Source organism: Bactrocera latifrons, unplaced genomic scaffold (assembly GCF_001853355.1).
Source record: "Bactrocera latifrons isolate USDA-ARS-PBARC rearing strain unplaced genomic scaffold, ASM185335v1 scaffold_62, whole genome shotgun sequence".
Taxonomy (NCBI): Eukaryota; Metazoa; Arthropoda; class Insecta; order Diptera; family Tephritidae; genus Bactrocera; species Bactrocera latifrons.
The window spans coordinates 400,827-423,012 of NW_017537290.1; the positions used below are offsets into that span (position 1 = coordinate 400,827).

At 36.2% G+C, this 22,186-nt stretch overlaps 1 protein-coding gene across 1 annotated transcript in view; it reads left to right on the plus strand.

Annotated features, from left to right (window-relative positions):
* The window catches only part of LOC108975141, a 23,142-nt gene extending 957 nt beyond the window's left edge, over positions 1–22,185 (plus strand). Inside the window, exons 2-3 of the mRNA XM_018943449.1 lie at positions 20,897–21,831; positions 21,893–22,185. Coding sequence (XP_018798994.1) covers positions 20,897–21,831; positions 21,893–22,118 — 1,161 coding nt within the window. The 3' untranslated portion in view covers positions 22,119–22,185. The remainder of the gene's footprint in view (positions 1–20,896; positions 21,832–21,892) is intronic.
* Position 22,186: the final 1 nt, after the last annotated feature.

Genomic DNA, 22,186 nt, shown 5'->3' on the forward strand with positions numbered 1-22,186 from the left:
TTTTTTATTATTATTTTGCATATTTTTTCAATTTTTTTAATTTAAATTTTTGATTTTCTACTTTCATATTTTTTGGTTTAATTTTTATCTTAACTACTATTGTTATTGTAGTTGTGTTTTTTTTTATCATCTGAAACACATTGCACGTCATGTGGCAACCATAGCTGATTTTACAACGAGTTACGAGCGTGTGAGTGACAGCTCAAAAGACTTACAGTCCAGCTTATTATCTTTTGGTGACCGACTGTCATATGAACGCAATGCCCAGTGGGTGTTTTACCAATTTTATGATCTCGTTTTCGTTCGAAATTATTGCGCGCGTTGTTTTGCTTTATAGTATAGTTGTTGCATATCTGCATAAGACAGATTATGGATATTTTTATCGCTGCCGCTAATGCTATTAACGACTTACGTCGACTTTATACGTCATTTCGTGCGCAACTAACATGAATAGTTAAATTTTCGGCTCAATTCTCTTTTTTTATGACATAATTACGTTGTGTTCGGTGTGCTGTGTAAAATATTTAAATATCATGTAAATGAATTGTCTTAATTAGCAACAATTTTTAATGAACTTCTTAATCAAACAAACCTCAATATATTGTTGTTGTTGTTGTTGTTGTTGTAGCGGCAGAAATCTGCCGAGTTGACAATCCTTGGCCGGATAACAATCCGGGTCCGGTCAATAGATCGTTCAAATGTTCCATTAAAATGTTCTGTTAAGCTCTTGTAACATAACATTTTTATCTTCAATATAAAAAATATAAAACTAACGTTTGCCACAACACAGAACAGCAAAGAAATCAATAAGCGTTGATAGTTGTTTAAAAATCCACATCGGTACAACCTTTTTTCGTTGTTGTAACAATAAAACGATTTAAAATAGTTTTGAAAAAGTACTTCTGTACAAATTAGAACACTTCTCTCTTCTGATAGAACTTTTTATCAGAGTAGTGGTTTACAAACTTCAAGTGAGAGTTCTTCTTAAACTGCTCGTTCTAAAAGCAGATCTTGAAGAATGAATCTACATTTATGTTCAATTAGTGGAGTCATCTTGCGATGATGAAAAGTTACTTGAAATGTCCTGATCCCAGCTCAAAATTTCAACTTCTTACATTATCAAGTTAAAATGGGATAATCAAGTTAATAGTTGGAATCGAAAGTGAACAGACAAATCAATCTGACTTAAGAAGGCTGGCCTGAAAGTATTTATAAATATTTTTAAATTTGAAGATGCATAATACTGTTATTTTATAGGTTAGTTCAGGTTAGACAGGCTGACCGTCAAGCCATACATAGACTTACTGACATTTTGTAATGTCAAACGGAGGATCTTAATGCTTTTTGCGAATATTAAAAGAGATTGAATATCTAATTTTGATAATTCAACCAATCTTTTGAACTACGAAGCTCTTGGATATTTAAATTGATCACTAAACAAAGCCACAAAGAAGCAGAGAGAGGTTCCAGGGTCTTCTGCCTTGCACTTTTATAGGCATACCAACGGTACTAAACCTATCTGGCGTCCTAAAATAATTTCGATACTTTGTCTCTTTTTGTGCTCAACAATTCAATGTCACCTCAATCGCACTTAACAAGCTTCTGGAATTGTTCAGAGTCCTTTGTGACCATATGTTATATAAGAGAGGTCACAAACAAAACCTCAATTAATTTCTATCTATCAGAAAATGGTTAGTTGATTTTGTGATGGTACTGGCATTCACAGAGAAATTGGAAAACTGTTTAACTGTTATGCACTTCCAGCTTGCAGCTGTGGCAAATATTGTTATAAAGCGGGATCATTTTTAGCGGTAAGTCTGTATATACAATACATGGATCTTAATAAAAGGCCTTTGGTTCTATTCCTGCCATATTTGGACCATAACTGCTTTGTTATTTTTTTACTTAGATTTGCTCTGAACTATGTATTCAAAATGCATATCAAGCTCTCTTTGATACATAGTATAAACTCCGCCTTTGATTCGTCCAAAGACGCTCGTCAGCCTTTTCATTGCCGAAAATGTTCCTGTGACAGAGAACGCAAACTATGAACAAGTGGCGAGAAGCTTAAATCTTTTCTGTAGTTGTTGACTAAGATGGGATTGATCTGTGATGTTAACAATGCCAGCATTCCACCTAGCTATCCGTGTATATTGTTATCTGTATCCTTTATAGTTATTCAAAGAACTTCACATGCCTTCTCTATACCTAGTATTTCCACTTGGAAAATACTGACTGCATTTGGTAAGCGGAATGAAAGAGAGATGTCAAGATTGTTGCATTATAGCCTCGTCTCTACTCCGTAGTTCATTTTCGATCCGTCAGTATAGAAAAAGAAGTATCCTCTTTCCCTATCAAACCACTTATCCTTTCACGTCTGTAGATCATCGAAAATGACAACTGGAATCTAACCTCCTGGTTCCTTAAATTTGATAGCAGAACTTACTGCTACTTTCCAAGTAAACACATCTATGGTCACTTGATGCCAGAGCATATTAAGCGCCAACTCAATTTAAGTTTGTAACTGAAATTATTCAAAATTTTAATATTTCGTCAAAGTATCTTATTTACATGCACAGCACTGTCATACAATAACCCGCTCACTTAAAATGCAAGAAAATCTCACTCTATTAAAATATTTTTACTGCATTTTAATGACATCATCATGCATATGTATGTATATAAATATGACTTTATAAAAAGTTGTAAATGCATGATGAAAAATATGCAACCAGAGCGAAGTAAGCAAAACAAGCGCAACAATTATGCAACGGGCGAGAAAAGTTTTGCAAAAATTTGTCATCAACCGATTCGCTTCATCTGCATACTATGTACATACAAATATATGACATATAAGAGCAATAGTTGGCTAATGGCCACCATTACTTAGTTGATTGACAATCGTCAAATTGCATAATTATTTCACTTGCTGCGGCCTCATGGGTAAGTTATGGCAAATTACTTGAATTTATTGTTTTGCAAGCGAATCGCAATTGGTCACACCTTTCAAGTTTGATTTTTGGGTGAAAAGAATTGCTGAAAATACAAAAATCATATACCTATTAACACATACATACATATATATGTTTTAAACTAATTATTTAATTTAACAACGAGCATACACTTTATTCATAACTTTTTTCCTTGCTGCAAATTTCAATTACCGGCAGCACCCAAAACAATTTCACGCCTCCAAACATAACAGTTAACATGAAAATCCATAACAGCACCGTGTTTTAATGATAGTAAGTTGTCAGTGCTTAAATCAGCGTAAAAATTAAATTAGGTTTTTAACCAATGAGCTTTGAAGTTTTAGGTGTGTCCGGCCGCTCAATTAATAGCAGAAGTTGGCCAAAGAATTTTTTATTTTATTTTATTTTTTTTTTTTTTTTTTTGAATTTCTTGTTATGATTTATGGTAGCGTTTGCTGTTTTGTATCGACAGCGAAATAAGTTTAAAAAATCTTTTCAAATGTTTTTTAATCCAAAAAGCCGCTGGCCTTTCGCCAAATTACTTTAGTATTGTCAATTTTGAAGGTCAACTGAAAGTTGTTTACAATTTTGTAATATCTTATTCACATGCGTGTTTGTGGAGCAGTTAATTAGAAAATTTTTGCCAATTCATTCGAAGTGCTACAAATTTTGAATAAAGACATTAAATGCGAATGTGTATATGTCTGTCTATCATTGCATATCGTTTAGCATCGTTAATGCAAATAACCTGCAGTAGCTAACATTTGGAGGTTAGAAGTCGCCTCATTAAGCAGCTATTTGGATTGAAAGCAATAACAGTCGCACTGCACTGTCTCAGTTGATAAAGCAATTAATGTAAGTTCCTGAAAATATATCTGACTATATGCTATTAACAAACACAATTCGACAAAATTTTAACGAATCGAACAAACAGCTGGTATAAATTAAATGGATATACATACATACGTATAATCAAATGTAGATAAAATAGCAATATCTTTTAAAGATAACTGAAAATTAAATTCAAATGCAATGTTTGTTAATAGTTTTGATGAACAATGGTATAACCATTCAATAGAAGGTATAATAATTGTGTCAAAAAAGTACCCGGAAGTTGTAAATAAAACACAAAATGTTTATAAAACGGGTTTTATACCGATGATTTTCTCTTCAAGAAGAATCAAGTTCTTGTATGGAAAACTTTCACATTTGGCAATGTATCCTCATGAAATTTGGAACAGATTGTTTTCTAAGGCAACAATGTCATCTCCGATTAAAAATTGTTCAGATCGGTTAACTATAGCATATAGCTGCCATAAAAACTGAACACATAGTTACTAAAAGAAATGCACCTGTGAAGGTTATATTAGGTTCGGTGCAGCCGAAGTTAACGTTCTTTCTTGTTTTTATTGCAACACAGCTTTTGGGCACAAATGAAATTAAATAACCAATATTCCATTAGCTCGTTATGGTATCAAATAGCTCGTTTTTATAACCGTGGATCTGTCCCCTGTTAATTTGCCCATTGACAATTTCCAATAAATTTCCAAACAAGTTCATGTCAGGAGACTGGTCAGATCTTCTCATAACATAAACTTATTATTCCAAAAACCAATACTTCACAACTTTGAGGGTGTGTATGTGGTCATTGACATGTTAAAACTGCCAATTAGGCTGAATTTTTTGGATAGCGTGAGGTAACATTTGGGTTTGCAGCATATTTTTATATTGGAACCCATCCATGTTCCCTTCTATTCTGTAAATAGTTCCGACGCCCTGACCAGAAAATCATCCCCACGCTGTTAAATTACCCCACCATGCTTTACTTCATCTTGCGAATATTGACGGTCTAAACGCTTTCCCGTTGGTCTTCCTACACCTGTCATTCCATCTGCAAATTAAATTGCAAATTTAATATGGACTCATCTGATAACAATATCGACTTTCTTTACTCTACAGACCAATTGACATGCCGTTTCGCAAATTCCAAACGTGCTAACTGTTTTTTCTTTTTTTTTCGGAAATATATGGACGGAAGCTAAAAAGACCAGCATCAACGGCGCATCGTTGTACTATACGCGTACTCACTTTTAGTTGTAAGACGTTAGGTGAACAAAAACGCTGTTATTTTTAGTAGAGAGTATCCTCAGAACTACCCATTCGAAGTTATTGTTTATGGCACCTTGATGTCGCTTGGAGAACTAGGTAGGGACTCTTTATTTAGGAGAATTAGCGCTTGCCCTAGAGAAGGATTACAGTGTCGCAACATCTCCTGAATTATCTCAGAAGCAGTGCAGGGTTCAACTGGGAGCCATACACGAGCTCGAGGGCATAGTGGTAGATCCACTTTAGACACCGCCTATAGTTTAGCTCTCTTCCGAATTATACCCACCTTTCAGACCGCTTGCTTATAAAGAAATGCCGATCGTTAGTCAACACGACTTATCAGATTCTGGAGGCTGTGGCACCATTCGACACGTTCGCCCCTGGAAAGTGGCCCGGTATTTCCTCTTACCATCTTTACAAAGACTGCAAATGTAGCCGTCGCTGCCCGCTTCCCATAATAAAGGTCGATCGCTCCATCCTCTCTACTACAGTCAAACACCCCGAGTACAATAGATCTTGTGGGTTTAGTGATGTCTCTAAATGTTGATGCCGCTTCTGTTGGGGTGTCTTGTCGAGGGAGGCTGCCCCCAGCGGCCACTGTCGCTGCTTTCATCGACGCTCTGCACTTTCTTGTGCTAGCATGCTGCTGCATTCCTGCTACAGTGGCGCTCTGAGATCTTCGTTGCTAAGCTACGATCAGAGTTTAACTTTTTCGCTGTCGTCAAGTGTTTTTTCCGGAACCCTTAGCAATTTCCGGGGCATCCGAATCACCATGATCCTAGCTGAAGTTCCCCTACTGATGCTGTCGATTCCTCCTCGTACCGTAACCTTTCGCTGCTTTTTGCCAGGTTTCTGTCAACAATTTAGGTTATGATACTAAGTCGTTGTTATCAACTTGTTGGAAAGATTGTAGCATATTTACAGCATGAATTCTTGAAAATTTCCCAGAAGATCCGACATTTTCGAGCTCAATTTCTTTCAACAATGAGGTCCATTTCTTACTTTCTGACAAGCAAAGTTGCCACACTTGGGAGGAAGAGCATCTTGGAGAGATTCAAGAGCTGCCATTTGTTCAAGAAAAAGAATGGTTTTGTGTGGTTTATGGGCCGAGGGATCTGAAACGTAGCGGCGAAGAGAGAATCTTCAAAAAATACTTAAATGCCAAAGAAGGTTCTTTCGAATGTTAATAAACATTCGCCAATAAATTTTAAGTTTTCGTGTGTTTTTCTTTAAAAAAAAAGTAAGGAACACCGAAATGGATCACCCTTTAGCAAGTAAATTGTAACTCTCTATCGTTATTTTATTGCAACCTTTCACTAAAGTTGGTGCCACACTTAGGAGTTAACAAGCCATTTCAAATTTAGGCAGCTAATTGAGGCTTAAAGCCTTTCTGTGTGGTGTATCTATGCGCATTTCATAAAATGCATGGGATTTTCTAGCACAAACTGACAGAAAATGAAAGAAATTATTTAAAACTGTTGGCAACACAAATGCGGCGCCAGTTAGGGACAAGATGAAAAGCGCGCAAAAATACGGTATTTGCTATGAAGTAATCTTTTGCTATTTGAATTCAGCCAGTAAATAACAAATGTCAACTTGATAGAGAAATATTTGTAAAATTATATCGCATGCGATAAAAAGTTTTAATGTCAAAAGTTAATAAATCTCAGGCAAGCACTAAATATTTAGCATGGCTTTTTTTGCTAAGCCACAAAACAAATGACAGTTAACTGCTATGTAATAACGGCACTGATCGATGCTGCGATCAATCAATGAAAAATTTTTGAGCGCAGTGCATATGTATGTGTGCGTTTGTTGAAAGCAGCAGCCACGCCGCATGGCATACCAAAGCTGATGTCGTAAAATTACAAAAAATTTTTTTAAGAAAAAAATGAATATTAGATAATAACTCATACTTAATAGGCATGTAATTTTGTTGTTGTTGTTTTTTTTTCATGCAAAATTTTCCGTCGTCGGCCTGTGTTTGGCGACACTGCCAAGCTCTGTTCAAAATTGATATTTCTGCACAGCCTCCGAAGAGGCCACACAAATGCGAATAAACAAAGGCACAAAGGCTGCACGCCGTGAGGAAAGCCCCAAGGTAAGACCTTAGAGGCAATCAGCTACTCAGCCAGTGAGGCAACCGAGTTATGCGAGGTAAATAACCTTCAAGAATGGCGGCAATAAACAAGTGGCAGCAAAACAATGGGACCAATGAAAACTGTAGCAAAACAACTAACAATGTAACAACAACAAGAAGAAAAATAACTACAAACAATGTTGTTGTACCAATTTTATGCACTTACTAACCTAAAAATGCATTCAAGCTTGCCGCTTACTTCGGTCGCTAGTCGTTTAGGGTACATACTGCTACACATAAATATAATACATATATTTATACATTACTAGTATGTGCGCGCTTACTGCATATAAAGTATGTGTTTGCCTTTATGTGGCATAAAATTTATGACGTTAATCTACTCAGATCTTAAACTATAACAAGTTTGCAACAAACGCGCCAGGCGGCCAACGCAAGTTGGTACTTGCACATTAGTAAGCTAGCGAGTAGCGCATGCGCGTCGTGTGTGTAATGAACTATTGAAATTGGGCGTTCACATTGCATAACATTGCGCTGACGTAAATATATGTACATACACATATATGTATGTAAGCGAACACTGAAAGCGAAAGGAATTTAGAGAATTGTAGAGTATAGTGCAGGTAATGCGCTTAATTTAAAGTTGAAAGTAAAGTATGTTAATTTAGCACGAAATTTGCTCAGAGAAAGTCTTTGAACGGTATTAAGAAGGTCTAGTCTAGCTCATCTTCTTCCATACAACTTCTGTTGATAGCGTCTGGTAGGACTCCCAGTCTAACTGACAACAACTACTGAGAGGCTAACCTTACTGAGCGCAAAGACATCACTAGATGGTGGCTGGTTGTAAACTCGGAGATAAGCGGTGTCTACGCCAATAAAGAAGAAGGAGATAATGGAATGTTTAAGAGAGTAAGAAAATCTTTCACTCCGTTTCAAATAGAAATACTATTGATATACAAATTTCCAAATTCAAATTATAGTATTATTAGTAATTTAAAACTATTTTGGAATAAAGTTGCCACATTTTGACCTTTGAAAAATATTGCCATATACATACATATGTGCACATAAAGAGATTGTAAAAACTATTTCATGGTGTTTTGGGAGGCTTTATTTTATAAGATTTTTCTTATGGAGTTGCCACCTTTGAAAAAAATAGAAGTGGACATTTTAAAAAACCTAGAAATTATGTTAGAGAATATATAAAAAGGCTTCAAGCTAATCATACTTTGATATAGAGCTGCCACCCAACAAAAAAAGCATTATTTAATAAGATTTTCGTTGATAGAGTTGTCATATGTTGATAAAACGTAGAAAACTATTACGATATATGTACACATATGCAAACATATGTATAAAAATTTAAGGAGCCATTATTTTATAAGATTTTCGTTGATAGAGTTGCCACCTTTCGCAAAAACAAAGTGAAAATGTTATAAAATTTAAAAGCATCTTCGGAGAACAAATGAAGGAAAAAATGCATTAAATTAAATATATTTTGATTTAGAGCTGCCACCTAATAAAAAAATAATATAGAAAATACTACAAAGTATGCACACAAATATAATGAATTTATAGAATAAATTTGCAGAAATTTTATAAAGGTATTTATAAGATGGTCGTTATAGAGTTGCCACTTTTCGAAAAATATAGAAGTGAAAATATTACAAAATATAAAAACTAATATGGAGAATCTATAACATGGTATTAAATTAAACATATTTTGATATAGAGTTGCCAGCTAAAAAAATTAATATTGAATATATTGCAATATATGAGCACAAATATAATGAATTTATAAAAACATTTGAAAAATTTTATAAGATCATTTATAAGGTACTCTTAACAGAGTTGCCATTTTTAGGATAAATAAAAAGTGAAAACTTAAAATTACTTCGGAGAATAAATTACAAAAAAATGAGTTGCCACTAAACAATGGCATGATATTGAAAATATTACAAAATATGAGCGTTTAAAAAAATTTTTGAAGATATTTTATAGATTATTTATAAGATTTTCGTTAAAGAGTTACCACCTTTCGAAAAAATTAAAGTGAAATATTACAAATTAAATTTGTTCCACTAGATTTTAGAAAAGTATTTGAGTTTTAAACAAATCATACCTTGTTATAGAGTTGCCAGCAATCTAAAAAGATAATAGTGAAACTGTTACAGGATACTTACATACACAGGTTGCCTTTTAAATTTCGTGATTTGGCAACTCTATTGTTGCCATCTGACAGCTCACAACTTTAACATTAAGTTTGACATTTTTGAGGTTATAAATACTTAGAATGTTTCGACATGCGAGCGCTTTTTGCGTTCTTTACAGTAACTTAAAATATGCATCTCGTACGAAAAATGGAATTAAATCACGAACTTTGTATAAAAAAAGTTTAGTCAACGCCTTCACTTTTCGCCCAGACACAGTCATGAGTAAAATTACAAATATTCTTTTTAGTATGTATGTATATATGCTATGTATATGTTTATAACACGATAAAATAACTCAAAACCATACACTACAACAATGTAGCAAAAATTCGCTTAACGTCGCAGATGAAGCGATATGGTTCCATAAAAATTCAGCGATTGCTGCTAGGCGGCAGGCTAGGCATTTTTTGCCTACGCATTCGGCGCATGCGCGATTGCATTCATAAGAGCCTACCATTCAAAATTCAAGCATATGCAGGCAAGTTGAAGAATCATAAATGCAATTGCAGAAAAATTCGACGCAGAGTTTCGAGCGTAAAATAATGCCCGATTCAAGACATATGCTGGCGGCGTATTTTTCAGCCATTGTTGTGTACATACAATGCAAAAATTGTTGAAATACATATATATGTCATGTGTTTTTACTATGTATGTACATATGTAAAAGTTATGCTATGCGCATAATAAACGATCTCAATGGGCGTGAGTTGACTTGATTTTCCTACAAAATATGTTATGACTTTTAAAGGCTAACAAAAGATACATATATATTATATATCCATACATATGTATATAAGTAGACATGTATATATAAAGGTAGCTTTGATAGTGTTTTTAGTGCTATCCCATTAATACATACAAACATATAAATATATAATTTACTGAGTCGCAGCTGGGTAAGTCACCAAGTCATTTAATTAGTCATTCATCGTGTATAATTGTAGGGCGGCTGGTGTGCCAAATGGTACCTAGTAAAACGCTTACCAATTGGCAATTCGCTGCACACGCTGATTCTTCGCTGACCAACATTAATGCAATGACTAATAGTCAGTGAGTGATTTAGTGAGATTATATCAGCACCCATATTCATATTAACATACATACACACATACATACATACACATATAGTTACATGGATGTAAATGTGATACAGAGACACACATACATACACACCTACATGTAGTAATCGGCAGCCGTGAAGGAGGTAATTGGAATTGATTGTACTTGAAGGAGTGAATGAGTTGAGAAACCGTGTGAACCGTGTGATACATACAAACATATGCACTTATACACATGCATACATATATAAATCATTGTAGATATGTGTAGTAAGTACGACAAAAAAAAAAATGAAAGAAAAGTCGTAGCAGCGGCTACGCCCAAGGCCAACTGCATATGTAGCCGGTGATGGAGCAAAATTACACAACAACAATATACAATAACAACAAAGCACTGCTGATGCCAACAATGAAAACAAGAAAAGCTCTCAATATGACAGCAATTGCCATGGCTTTAATAGCAACAATATCAATAAATACTCGCTTTAAGAAATCTGTGGCACGCATACCAACACACACACATACATATATATTTTATGGTAGTAGTGTATACCCCGCAGGAAAGCGCAAGAGTTCGATTTATTGAGTTATTAAGTGTAAAATTCTCTTCCAGCTTATTTTTTCTATAGCTCCGATAGACTCCAGAGTCAGCTCCATGATTGAAACAGTGCAACGAAATGGCGTAACGTAACAAAACTTCGTCACGCACCCAAAAATATTCATATTACATTCAACATACCATTGACAACGTTAAACTTTAATTCTTAACTACATTTTATAAAAAGAGAGTTTGGAAGGTTGGAAGGTTGCCACATATTCGAAATTTTCAATGAGAAAATAATAAAATGTCATGTAACCACTAAAGATAATCTGAAAATCAAATTTAGTAAGTTTAGGAAACCTTAAAGTCAAAAATATTTTTTGTAAAGGTTGCCACATTTACGAAATTTATACAAAATAATTATTTGTGAAACAACTAAAGGTAATATGAAAATCAAATTTAGTAGGTTTAAGAAACTTTAAAGTAAATTTTTTTTTGTAAAAGGTTGCCAACTGTTTTTTTTTTATTTTACAAATTTTATTACATAAACGAATTATTATAATATAACAACAGCATTAATGAAATCTGGTAATTGGAAATATTTACGAACTAAAATTATATATTCTTAATAATTGTCCACTACTAGGTACAAAACATACTAAAGGCATTACCAATCTTAATAATTTCATTTTCTTTCATTAAAATGAAAGAGTGGAAAGGTCGCGAACTGTTTAAACAAAGTTAAAGGGTTGCCAACGGTTTAAAATTTTTATTTTTTTAAATGTTATTAGATAAACGGATTAATAAATAGGGCTTAACATTTTTAAAAAGGCTTTCAAATGTAAATATTTTTGAACAGAGTTGCCACCTATTTTAATTTTTTATTTTTTTTTTTTTAATTTTCGCTCTTCTAACTGAAATCGATGTGAAGAACGGGACAAAATAGTCAAGGAAATATCAATGATGGCTCATAGTTCTAATTATGCAATTTATCTTCCTCATGAGCCCCTTTACAAGAACATTTGGTAACTGTTTTAATTGTTTTAGGTAATTATTTATATTTCCTTAAAAACCTGAATATTACCATGAACTGATACTAAAGTGGGCAAGTTTTCTTAGTTTTGCACCAGATAGTGTCTGACAAGTTTGCGATTTCCTGCAGGGTGTGCAAGCAATCTCCTCAAATTTGCATACTTATATAAAAAAAATTGCACAAATTACACATACAAATAGCTTCAAGGTAGTTCTAGTTAAATTAAGCTGGAGGAGAAACGTGTGAGCACCCATTTTAATCCAAAGAGCTGCAGAACACTTACATTTAGCTGTTTATACATACTTGTAAAGAAATTATAAAAAATAATAATTTTATTGGAAAATACATCTGTGAATGCATGAATATAGTTCCTTGTTATTTACGTTCAGTGATTCGTACTTAAGTATGGAATTCAGGGATTCATTGAAATTCACAAGATGCGCTGATTCAAGGACTTAACTGAATCACCCAATAAATAACAATAAAGATGAGAAGTCAAGTCAAAAAAAAAAAAAAATTCTTTAAAGGAGACTATACGAACTATTACTCATCGCATAACCGTTGAGTTTCAAGAATAATACTTGCTTAGAAGTTTTTTAATGTGGAAAAGAGAAGAGTAAACAGTAAAATATTTGAGTACTATTTTTGAGGTCTCTGTAACTCTTTTTCTTACTGAAAAATTCGAATTTGAAAAGTTTTCAGGTTGAAATCTGCTAAATTAATTCAACATAATTGCACCGTAACACAGCCAAAAAACTTTCTTGTAGTCCTTTGTGAAGCCATAGAAAAGTAAAACTGCCGTGTTCGAACTCATAAATTAGCAAAACGCTTTGTAGCCAATACAAATTTGGTGAAGTGTTTAATTTTCACTCGCGCCAGTTCGGTGAGATGTTTGAAGGTATGCGCTTCCAGGTCTTTAAGTCTTGACCTCCCAAAAAGGAAGTGTTGTTGTTGTTTCCACCTCATCTTTTTCCATACAGCTTCTGCAAATGACGTGTGGTAAGATTCCCAACCTTACGGCATGGACATCTATAGGGCAATGAACTTTTAAAAGCCCCACAACGAGGTAGAGGCAAGCTTGACTGAGGGCAAAGGGATCACTAGATTTCCTGTGAACGATCTTGGGTCAAAATGCATCAAACAATTCCAATCTAGGGCGTCTTTCCTTGCTAACTCATTAGCTTTGCAATTTACTGCGATTCCACTTTGGCCCGGCACCCATATCTGTCTTATTACAAAACCACTCGATAATATTCCTCCTGGATTCAAGGCTAGTATTGCTGCTCTGTCATCTGAATTAATGGTCACTAATCTGAAGAAGGTTATATTCCGGTGCAGCAGATCTTTTGCTACTTTAATGGCTCCAACCACCGTTTAGAAGTCACTGTAATATTCTGCCAACCTTCCCTCCAAAACTTGACCCATCTATAAAGAAGCTCATTGCCCTTCTGCTACAACGGCTTCTTCCCACCCTCGTCGGTTTATTGGCAGAGAACGAGCCGCCAGAGTTCGGTTTGGCTACTCCATGATCTGAGTGATCTGGTATGAAGTCAGAATGTAAAGACTTGAAAGAACATAATTCGGTTGACTAAGGTGTCGTAGAGCCAGAGGATCACTTTCGATGAGAAATCCCAGCTTTCGCCCAAAGCTCATCTATAGCAGTATAAGGCAATCGAATAAGCGAAATCTAAAATTCAAGCAAGATAGCTGGTAGACTTTTTCTCCTTCAGCTCCGATCGGATCGTGGAATTTTTCTGACCACTAAACTATAATTAGCGGCTAACTGAAGAAATATCAGAAGTTTCAAATTCATGGGTAAAATAAAATTAGCTGAACCGTTAAAATATATAATTTGGCTATTATTAATTATTATTTTCCGCTAATCTTAAGTGCCTCGATCATTGAGGTGTGATTATCAAGATTATTAACTTAATGAAAATGTATTGACTAAATAATTATTGGCCGGTATTTAATACAACGGTCAAAGTAATTGAAGCGGCGAAATACAAACACAAATCATAATAACACATTAAAACAATACGGCGCTGAAATCCGGAAAATAAAAGTTCAAGCATAAATTTATTAACTCACAATTATACATTATATATAGTATATCAGTGTATGAGAAAGTCACTTCATTAGCAAATCAAAAGTTGGAAATAATGAGAAATAAATAACAAAGCAGAGCAATTAATTTCCGCATCACGCTCGCCGGCTGGCCGCACAGGCGCAGAACCTGAGAAAAACTGCTGTTTTTATTAATGAAAATAAATTAAAGAAACAAATGTTGTTACTGCTTAAATGCGAATATGCTGCAAAGCATAGAAGACAAAACGAAAATTTTTGACATGCGTTTTTTTCAAAGAATGTTCAACCAGCGACCAGTTCAAAATTGGTCAATTATTTAGCGGTGCTAGTACTTATCATTGGATTACTCGTACATGCTGATATCTATTCGTGCACTTATTTACTTATGTGTGTCAATAACAGCCGGTCCACTGTTGCCAAGCTGGAGCAAGGCGCACCAGATCAGTAGCACAAGCCATGCGCCACGCAACGCTGCGCCTTTAGGCCGTTGCCTTTTATTATGATTATTACTTTAGCGTTTTTTCCATGAATATTCAGCCGCAAATGAAAACGCAAGCACAAATGTGGCAAAAACTCGAAATCGGAGTTTAAAAATAACATAAAACCAAATAAAAATGCTGTTAAAATTATTGCAACAATTTCAATTTGACGAAAATTCGTAAACTAGCGTTCGGCCTGGGGGAATTTAGGTGGTCAGTCTTGTAAGAAAATAATTTTATGTTTGAGCGCAATAAATATAATAACATTTGCATATGGAACTGGCAGAGATTGCTAGTAAACAAAGTTACTTTTCTGGTAAAAACATGTTACGCCATATACATACCTACAGATCTTTTGTAATGCCAGATGGAGGTTCATTAATAATACGAGCTGAAGTTTATGACGTGTAGAATGTCAACGCTTGTAATATACAATTGAAGTCATAATCTGATACTTCATCCAATTCCTTGAACAGCGAAGCTTCTTATGTAAGCCGCGTTTAAGATAAGGCCAGACATAAGTAGAGCCTTTCTCATTACTACTTCCACGCATTTCCTACTTTTGTCATCCTTAATTATGTTCAGATGGCTCGCATATGATGGCAGTGAATTGAAATGCGTGACTAAACCAACAACCGTTCGGAGTTCTTTTCGAGACAGTATATGTAGAAAGCTTGGACGTTTTCCTTAATCCTTTCAGAAATTGCACTGTGTGCATGAGCACTTCTGGCCTGGAACCGCGTATATGTACATATCTGCAACCGCTTTTTGGCAGTCACAGCCTCCCTGCTTCAAAGAAAATTCTCTGACGCAATGCGTTATGAGATTCTTGCTTCAATAACCACTTTTTTGACCAGAAAGACTTTTGCAGTATTACGGCAGTGAATGGTCGCTGAGATCTAGCTCCACACAATAGACCCCAGCGTCCACTCTTTCAGCCTTTTTTAATCCGTCTGTGTAGTGATTGAAATTGTTCAGATCAGTATTCTCGAGTTTGGCGAATTGAGATCGGCTTCTATACTCATGGTATATCATGGTAGACCAGTTTATTATATGTGACCTGGTTCCCAGAAAACCAGTTTTCGCACGTTAGCCCCCTTTTCGTAGACCAGGTCACATATATATACCAGTCGCCAATTTTACCCAGTCGAATACGATATAACACCGAAAGTTTGGCGATTGCCCTCCATTTGTATGTTTCATGAAACCAGTTTATTATATTTATACCAGTTGCTTATTCGATTCGCTAATTTTACCCAGTTGTATACAATATAACCGAGTATGAGAATACCACATTGAAATAGTAATAACCGGTTGCTATTTTTGCTGTATTTGTTTAAAGCACTTTCTAGTATTTATACGAGTCGCTTGTTCGATTGTTTCATATGTTGATTGTTCAGCTCAGTGCTCTCGAAAGTTTGACGAATTGAGGGCGGCATTCGTTTCATAATACCAGAGTTTTTAATTTATACCAGTTGTTTGTTCAATTCGTTACTTTTATCCAGTTGTATGCAATATAACTGATTTCTTCGTATGTTGATTGTTTTCGGTACTCTCGAAAGCTTGGCGAGTTCATTATATTTACACCACCTTCTTATTCGATTCGCCACACTCCTTTGAAGGTAATAGATATCAAATAACCCATCAACAAATAGCTGTATCATATCCAAACAATGTGAACACCACATTTATTAGACAACTATAAAACCGGAATACCAAAAAGATAGGTCAGAAAGCAGATAATCGGTAATCACTTTAAAGAAATGTTACAATTACATAAAAGCAACAAAGTATACGCGTGTCCTAGACAGTGAATTCGCGCAGACGCATCCGCGAAATTGATTTCCGCGAGCAAATGTGATGCCAGATAATGACGAAAACGAAAAACCAAGCAATATTCATACCATACATTACTTACATATATACATTTCTACGAGCGTTGAAATGAAAATGAAGTCAATGCAATGAAAAGAAAGGTGAAAAACAGAAATAACGCGCGGACAACACTGACCAGTAAATGGAGTGATTTTCACATGTTTTCCTGCTTTTAGCTTGGCATTTTCTTCATGCGGCCAATATACCGTAAATTATGCAATGGCAAATTCCTTACCACAAAGCGAGTTCAAAAGCGAGCTGGTGTGCTACAGTTGTATGTCTGTATGTATATGTGTGTGTCTACTATTAATATGAACACAGCTGTATGTAAAGTTGGAGCTATTTGATTGGATTGGATCGTAAACGGCTGTTTACTCTTTCACTATTTGAATTTCGCATGCTTTTGCAGGCCACTGGCATACGCCAGCTCTGTACACACACACATACACATGTATATGCATTCGCATGCACAATGAACGGCAGTGTGTTGCTCTAATTCATATAAAACTCATTGCCGTTCGATTTGCCGCGGTTCGTGCGGCGTTACATATTTCAAATATTTATTATTGTTTTTGTATTTTTTTGCTTTTTGTATCAAACTTGTTTGATTTCTACAAGGCTTTTGCAAGAAATGGAGCTGACTAATGAAATACTGGATTTATAAGAGTAACAACAACAAATACAATAAAACGAGCTACTAACACAGCTGCACATAGCGCTGCGGCTTGCAAAAAACCCGACAAGCTCGGTCTGCCTGCCCCTTTTTCAGCTGCTGCGGCGCTTGATTCGGCACCTGGCCGAGCATTTGAGCAAAAATCAGCGCAAATTCGCTTGCAAATAATGGACATTAGTGACACATACAGTCATACTTTAGTACTACATTCTTAAATGTTATATGTGTGTGTATATTTCTGTAAGTATGTATGTATGCAACTAATCCTCAATACCTTCACGATAGCTTTTCGAATCCGGCAGCCGCTATGTCAGCATCTACTTTGGTGTATTACAATATGTCGCAGCGCGGCGTGGTAATTACTTAGCCACCAACCAACAAACCAGGTGGAATAAGCAGTTCCAGTTATGGCGCTTAGAAAAGTTCGAGACATGAACGGTGGACACTTGTCGCTCGCTGTTGCTGTTGTTATTATTGGCATGGCGTGGAACTATTTTAGGAATTTTTATAAAAAACTAGAAAAAATTGGTTGCATAAGTCAAGATTTTTATTAAATGTCTCATACTTTTTACCGGGAAACTGGTTTAGTTTTGCGTTTTTGCAATCAGAATAATAGATGCACATACACATAAACATTTTTAGTCTAACTGCTTTTATTGTTGGTTCTCGAGTCGCAATTTATTGGTGAGAAATATTGAATGACGTAAGGTACTGGTAGGATAGAGAACGGCTAAAATGAACACAAGTCTGATGGTAATAATTTATGTATTTGTATATGTTTTATAGGGTCTCCGACGTCTTCTACTGGATGTTTCAAATTTCATGGCAAACTTAATATTCGTATTCAGGATATTAAAACGTTAACAGCGTTGCCTTGGAGATAATTCTATGCCAAATTTTGTGAAGATAGTTTGTAAAAATTTTTTATGCAAGAACTGGATTTTGGTCGACCAGCTTGTATGACAGCTCAGGATCGCTCTGATCGGCGATTTTGGAAAATGCGAAGCTACTTGTGAATTCGTCAAACCTTAAACCCGACGTGATGCCTCTTCTGTACTTCTTCCTCGAGACAAATTGGTTGTGATTTCAATTTTCTGTGGTTAAAAACCAAATCAATAAAAATTCTGCTCTAAAACGACGATTTTTTGTAAAGTTTAATTTAATCTGAGCGTAACTCTTACCTGAGACACCATAAAAGTGCTTCCATACAGTTCAGGTTAGTGCAGCGAAAAATAGAAGCAATAAGTTATCGCACCGAGGTGCTCAATTTGTCATTGATCGATCTGGGGAAAATCGGAACCGTGACCCCACTACTGAAACCTGTTATGCCTGACTACTTAGGAGTGTCTTATTGTCACTACTAGTGAAAACTGTCAAAACATTGCTACCCCCGACATTCACACACGGTCTGAGCACGTCTGTACAACAACATGAACCTAGACCATGAACTATCTGACCAGTTGCCAATCATCGATATTATTTCGAGCTGAACATTTCAAATTAAATATAATTAAACAGGCGGTTTCGCAGAATGGTGTCTTCTACCCACTATTGTTTAATCACTACATTTCCAAGCTCTCACACCGCCAGTCTCCTAGAACTTGCTCGCTTGGATCGTAAAACTCTGCCTTAACAAACCTCTGGCCACCATATATACCAACTGCATGAAGAAGTACAGAGTGGAACTCAGCATTTTTGTCAATGATGTCAAAATTCCAACGATAAACAACCCAAAAATCTCTGCAGTCAACTGCTTGAAACGGAGCCGCCTACTAGGTATAGCAGGAGAACATTTCTCCAACACGTCGATGAACTTACATAACATACCTACCAAATTACTGACGTGAACAACTTCCAACAAGCACTGAACGCCATTTACGGTGAAGCAATTAACACATTCATTGACTCTCTGCAAGTGAATAGCGTACTTGGCGTCCGAACACCATCTGTTGCAGAAAAAGCGCTCAAGTTGTCACATGAAACAAGAGTGACGCTAGCGCAACTCCGTTCTGATTATTGTAGCGGGGTATTGTATATACATATCTAGAATAGTTCCTGATAGACAACACCGAAGTGCTGCCTGCAACGAGACCTCGCATTACCAATGAAACCAACCCACTTAACCCCGCTCTCCCTATTGTCCGAACCCGTCGAAGCAGCTCTTTTCGTGGGCCCTATCGTTAAGTAATTTTGATGAATATTAACTTATTGCATTCCCTCAAGCAGGGTCTGGATAATCGTTACAACAGCAATCTTGCAAATTCCTAAGATATTGCCTTAAATTTATTATTAACGATTTTTAACGAAAGTACTCATAACATTTTCTTCTGATGATATGATCTTAGAATCGCTTAGGACTTCGATCTCAAAACTATGAAAATTAAAAAAGAAAATACATGATGTTTTTGTTGTTCCGGGGCCAGATAATTTTGAGAGTGTTTACAAGTTGGAAGGCCAGATCAAAATACCGGTTCATTACAGTTAGATTCGATTAAAGTTGCAGAGCGTTCTACAAACTGTGTTGTTCGTGTGTTCTAGCGGAAGAATTTTGCCGAGTTAACAGTCCTTGGTTACGTAGACCCGACTGTCGTGGGAACGGGTTCTACAAACTATAGTCTACTGCACCTTTATCTCATCACTTCCGAGTTTATTTCTGTTACGTGTAGTGGATATAACGATATAATTATGGGTCTCAAAAAAATTTAGGTGATATAATAGTTTTATAAAACTAAAACTTTACTATGTTCATCGTACTATTTTTAAATATTTGCTTCTAATTATATCCTCACCGCTGTACATATACATACATAGTTTTAATTATTCAGACAATTTCTTTCAAACGGTAAAAATGCCATAGGCAAGCTCATACCGGACAGCACGGCAAATTGCTATTCATACATACGTATGTAACCGTTAAGCTATCAACGAGCTTATGTTAGCTACAAATTAATGTACGTTTTTCCCTAAGTGATTTTATATAATATGTATTTACATACACATTGTATATAGAAAATTCTTGACGCTAATCTAGCGGCGTTGCAAACTGCATAACCACCTAGACTCAAACTAATTACACAACAAAAATGTGCAACAACAACAACCTTAAATGCACTCTCGCCTACATTTTAAGTAAGTCACAAACTTAATGAGTTATTTGACCGCTTTACGTGCGAGCTCATAACTCCACTGCCATTCAACCGTTCAACGAGYTAAGCAGTGGACTTAGCGGCACTTACCTACATATGTACATACATACATATATGTGTGTAGGTATGATGCAAAGCCAGCCGTTAAATACAACTAATTGGAGAAGTTCGACGTTTGACAAATTTGTCAAGACACAAAGGCACTTGCCACATGAATGCAACGCAACAAGTTTAATGTGGCGTTATTAGAGTGTAACGGCAATAAAATATTAGAGGCAATATATCAAATTATGGACATATACTTATGTATATACATATATAGTGGTTGTTATTACCACGCACTCACGCACATAAATTCATTTAAAAGCATTTTTTACGCAATTATTGTTAGAGTGGCGCTTACACGGTGCGGCCAATTTGCGCATTAACACCTGCGAAGCGCTACTAAATCTTGTAAACATGTGAAAGGTGCAGACACAATTAACATTATAATTTTTTGAAATTGAACTTTCCACTTTTTAAGTTTAATATATGTATGTACATTATTAAATAACTGCTTTTATTTTCTTTTCAATAAAGCGCAACTAATTTCTTTTTTCCATTTCACTTTCTAGTTTGCCAGCTGTTTGGCCATAACCTCGGTGCTGCTACTCGTTGAAGCGCAGGGGCCATTTCCGCCAAGATTGAGTATACCAGGAGCTGTGCCCGTGGCCGGACCGGCAGTTGCGCTACGCTCACAATTTCGCAATGATAAGCCGGTACGCGTACGTCGTCCAATCGCTTTGCGTGCACAAAACTCGTACATACCGTCGGTAGCGCCGCGCATACAAGAGGAACCCAAACCGGTAACCGAATCGGCTGAAGATGAACAACCAGATGTTTTCTTGCCACAACTGCTACGCGAGCAGCAATTGGTGCAAGCGCAGCAGGCGCAATTTCAACAGCAAGCGAACGCTTTTCTCAACGGTGAGGTAAATACCATACATGATACGCCCTCATTGCCACAATTGTTGCAAGATGATGAGCATATTTTGGCGCCATCACCGCAACCTGCCTTGCTATCAACGCGCTTTACTGAACGGCCCACACCGGCTGCACCTGTAGCAGCCACAACGTCCAACAGTCGGCCCGCTTTCAATGATTACGGTATTGGTAGCTTTGGTGCGCAACGTTTTGGTTTGGAGCGGCCACAACAGAGTGCACCTGCACCGGCACCTTTGCCACAGCAAGCACCACAGCGTGTCAATGTTATACGCACACGTCCACAAGTGCGTGAACAACGCCCACAGTATGAGGCGCAATCAGCACCACAACCAGCTCCGGCACCAGTGCGCTCTCGTCCACGTCCAGCACCAGCACGTCCGGCCATTGAATATAATCAAGTGCAACAAGATGAACGTGAACAGCCACAACAGCGTCGCCAACGTCCCGTAGCGCAGACAATACGCAAATGGCGTGAGGAGAATGAGGACGGCAGCATTACTTGGGGCTATGAGAATGACGATGGCTCATTCAAAGAGGAAATCATAGGCACAGATTGCGTTACCAAGTGAGTAGAATATTTTCTAAAACTAAAACTACATTAATGTTACAATTATTTTTGCTTTTAGGGGCACCTATGGCTACATTGATCCCGATGGTAACAAACGTGAATACCACTATGAGACCGGCATCAAATGCGATCCCAACACACGTGAAACAGAGGAGGAGCTGCAACAAAATGCATTCATAAATTACGAACAAAATACGGCTGTATTGCCAAATGGCATTGAGATCGACATGACACAGATCGGCAAGAAGAAATCCAGACGGCCGAATTCCATCTACAGAAATTAGCATTTTAATACTTACAATAAATATATAAAAGGATAATATTTAAGCATTTAAATATATATCAATAATTA